Genomic DNA, 3,448 nt, shown 5'->3' on the forward strand with positions numbered 1-3,448 from the left:
ACTTTGCACTCATAATTTTTATTTCATCATTTTTCATCATTCAAGTTACTAACAGTCTCTCTCATTTCAACAAACTGAGGTAACAAAGCAATTTTTATATTAAATTGACCAAATTAATCTTAGACATATTTAGCATATTTAAAACGATCAAAATAATTAGATATTGAGCAAATTTTGTATGACTGCACATGACTGAAACCAGCGTAGATCCATCTTAACACTGGATCTATCAAGTGCTGAGAGGGATCAAATCTCTCGAGGTGAAAACCTTTCCTCAAGTTTTGAACTAAAAAAATAGGTTTGCACCTTGAGAGATTTGATCCTTCTCGGTGCTTGATAGATCCGATGTTAAGATGGATCTACGTTAGTTGAAAAGCTTGAAAATTTAATTTATAAAAAAAATAATTGTAGTAATATTATAATAAAATAATGGCATTTGATAAGAGTGTTATTATAACTAGAACAAACAAACTTATAACAATGTTTAATATATTCTCAATCTTCACATCTAATGGCAATAAAAGACTTCAAAATTTAGTTTGTAAAAAATAAATTGAAGTCATACTAATATAATAATAATTTTATAATAAAATAATGGCATTTGATAAGAGGCTTATTATAACTTGAACAAGCAAACTTAAAACAATGTTTAATAAATTCTTAATCTTCACCTCTAATAGCAGTAGAAAAAGACTTCAAAATTTAATTTATAAAAATAAATTGAAATCATACTAATATTATAATAATTTTATAATGGAATAATGACATTTGATAAGAGTGTTATTTTAATATTATAATTTTATAATGGAATAATGACATTTTGATAAGAGTGTTATTTTAATATTATAATAATTTAATAATAGAATAATGAAATTTGATAAGAGTGTTATTTTAGTATTATAATAATTTTATAATAGAATAATGACATTTGATAAGAATGTTATTTTAGTGATTCAACCTCCATCCATAATTGTAGTTGAAAATTACTTTAAAATTTAATTTATAAAAACAAATTTAAATAATACTAATATTAAATAATTATCTAATAAAATTATAATATTTGATACAAAAGTATTTATCGAAAAATATTTTAAAATTTAATTTATAAAAATAAAATTTAATCCTATTAATATTATAATAATTTTATAATAAAATAACCACATTTAAATAATTTTATAATAAAATAACAACATTTGAGAAAAGTCTCGTGCTAGACAATTTCAAGACAATGTGACGAATAAACTCACAATCTCTACACGCCAGTCTAGTTGAAAAAACGTCAAAATCTAATTTATAGAAATAAATTTAACTTATTAATATCATAATAGTATAAGTACATTCGATAAGAGTATTATTCTAGTGAAACCAGCTTGAAACAGTGTCCAATCAATTCTCAATTTCCACGCCTATCAGTTCATAGAATCTTCATACGTTTTACTGCAGCATGCGAAAGCCATTCCCTAAAGACTTCTTTAGTTTTTTTTATGAAGAGATAGAAATTGCGGATCATATAGTCTTTCCTCACAACCCTGAGATACGGTTAAGGTAAAACAGAAACTCATTGTGGTATGATGGACAACCAGATTAGAAACAAGAATCTTCATTTTCTGCTGTTTCCATGGCTGGCGCAGGGACACATTAATCCCTTTCTACAGCTCTCGAAGGCTCTTGCAATCCACGGCCACACAGTCTCCTTTCTCTCCACTCCCCTTAACATCTCCAGAATCAGACCTTCCCTGCAACTTCAGGAGTGGCCGGGCCGGATCGATCTGCTGGAACTGCCATTACCGCCCACGGAAGGCCTGACTCCGGGGGCCGAATGCACGGCAGACATCCCCATAGAAATGGCGTTTGCGCTCCAGAAAGCCATAGACGGCCTGGAGAAGCCGTTCGGAAGTCTCCTCAGGCAACTCTCGCCCGACTACGTTGTTCATGACTTCGCGCAGTATTGGGCACAGAACGTCGCTGCTGTGATGCGCGTACCGTCCGTCTATTTCACGGTGTATTCGCCGGCGATCTGCGGTCATTCCCTCCTCCCTTCCAAGTTATTGAACAAGGAAATAACCGCCGAAGAGGTGGCGGCTCCGCCGCCCGGATTTCCGTGTTCGGCGATATCGTTCAGGGTGTACGAAGCGCGGGATATGTTAGGTATGAACGTAGGAATACCCGGTACTGTTACTGCGCCCTATCGTCTGGCTAAATGTGTGCAAGGATGCGTCGCCCTGTTACTGCGCCCTATCCGTCTGGATAAGTATATTCGTTATTTCCAGGAGACTATCGGAGTTCCCGTGCTCTCTGTGGGCCATCATCTGTGGTGTTTGTGTCGTTTGGCAGCGAGACGTTTTTGTCGAGAGAACAAGCCCACGAACTGGTACTGGGTTTGGAGGCGAGCGGGCTCCCGTTCCTCTGCTCGCTGCGTGTTCCTCACTTCTTGGACAACGCCCGGGAATATGCCCTGGAGCTCCTTCCCGAAGGTTTTGAGACTCGAACACAGGACCAGGGTCTGGTAGTCTGGGGTTGGGTGCCGCAGGTTCGGATCGTCTCTCACCCGTCGGTGGGTGCGTATCTGAGCCACAGTGGGTGGACCTCTGCCATGGAGGCGCTGACTTTCGGAGTGCCTCTCGTACTCTTGCCAGTAAAACTTGATCAGAGCTTGAATGCCCGGCAAATAGCGTCCGAACTGAAGTTGGGGATCGAGGTTGAGCGGGGAGACGACGGCTCTTTTCTCAGCGAAAACATAGCTGCAGCACTGCGAATGGTAATGGCGGGAGAGGAGGGGAAGAAGTTGAGGTCAAAAGTGGCGGAGGCCCGTGATATTATAGTCGCCAATAGTGGACGGCAGCAGGATTACATCCATGAGTTCATCAAACAGCTTGAACAGATAGCAGTAGCGTACACGCAGATATGAAAAAAGGACTTCTGATCGGTGACTCATAGATTATGGCGATTTTAGAGACTGGTTTGATTTTTTCAGTTATTTTATTTTATTTTAACTTTGTTAGTGTAATAATTTAACCATGTAAGTGAGTGTATTTAATTTTGTACATAAATGTGCTTATTTCTGAAATAAGATTTGTGGTTGTTTATTTTAGTCTAGGGTTTTCAAAATTTTAATCTAATTAGGGAAATATATATTTCTTTAGAGTATTTTAAAATATAATTTTTTTAATAAAGAGATTTAAAATAGCTATGTATTTTTTTGGGTTTTAATTAAATTAAATTGATTGATTTTTAATATTTTTTTATAAGGTAATTATTTTGTTGTGATAAATAGGAAATGAATTTTACTATAAAAAAATTTATCATATATTTTTTCAAATGTATATATGATATATTTTGATTGTGAAATGAACTATAGAAACCAAATGATATTGATGAGCCACAACATTATAATATAAACTATTTTAAAGTTAAGCAAAGTAAATTGGGGTTACTTTTGTTAGATGTT

At 35.4% G+C, this 3,448-nt stretch overlaps 1 protein-coding gene across 1 annotated transcript; it reads left to right on the forward strand.

The window, feature by feature from the left end:
- Positions 1-1,415: 1,415 nt before the first annotated feature.
- On the forward strand, positions 1,416-2,979 carry LOC149244137 (UDP-glycosyltransferase 91C1-like). Its single transcript, XM_089371440.1, has 2 exons — positions 1,416-2,224; positions 2,284-2,979. The coding sequence occupies exons 1-2, from the start codon at positions 1,569-1,571 to the stop codon at positions 2,906-2,908; spliced, it is 1,281 nt and encodes a 426-aa protein (XP_089227566.1). The 5' UTR covers positions 1,416-1,568; the 3' UTR covers positions 2,909-2,979.
- The last annotated feature ends 469 nt before the right edge of the window (positions 2,980-3,448 follow it).

Source organism: Pinus tabuliformis, chromosome 8, assembly GCF_031772625.1.
Source record: "Pinus tabuliformis cultivar Carrire ecotype Pingquan chromosome 8, CPIR1, whole genome shotgun sequence".
NCBI lineage: Eukaryota > Viridiplantae > Streptophyta > Pinopsida > Pinales > Pinaceae > Pinus > Pinus tabuliformis.

Bases quoted from the DNA above. Each gene is read 5' to 3' on its own strand.
- LOC149244137 (XM_089371440.1), top strand. From the start codon at position 1,569: ATGATGGACAACCAGATTAGAAACAAGAATCTTCATTTTCTGCTGTTT. The intron at 2,225-2,283 runs GTTACTGCGCCC...AGACTATCGGAG, and splicing joins GTGCAAGGATGCGTCGCCCT to TTCCCGTGCTCTCTGTGGGC.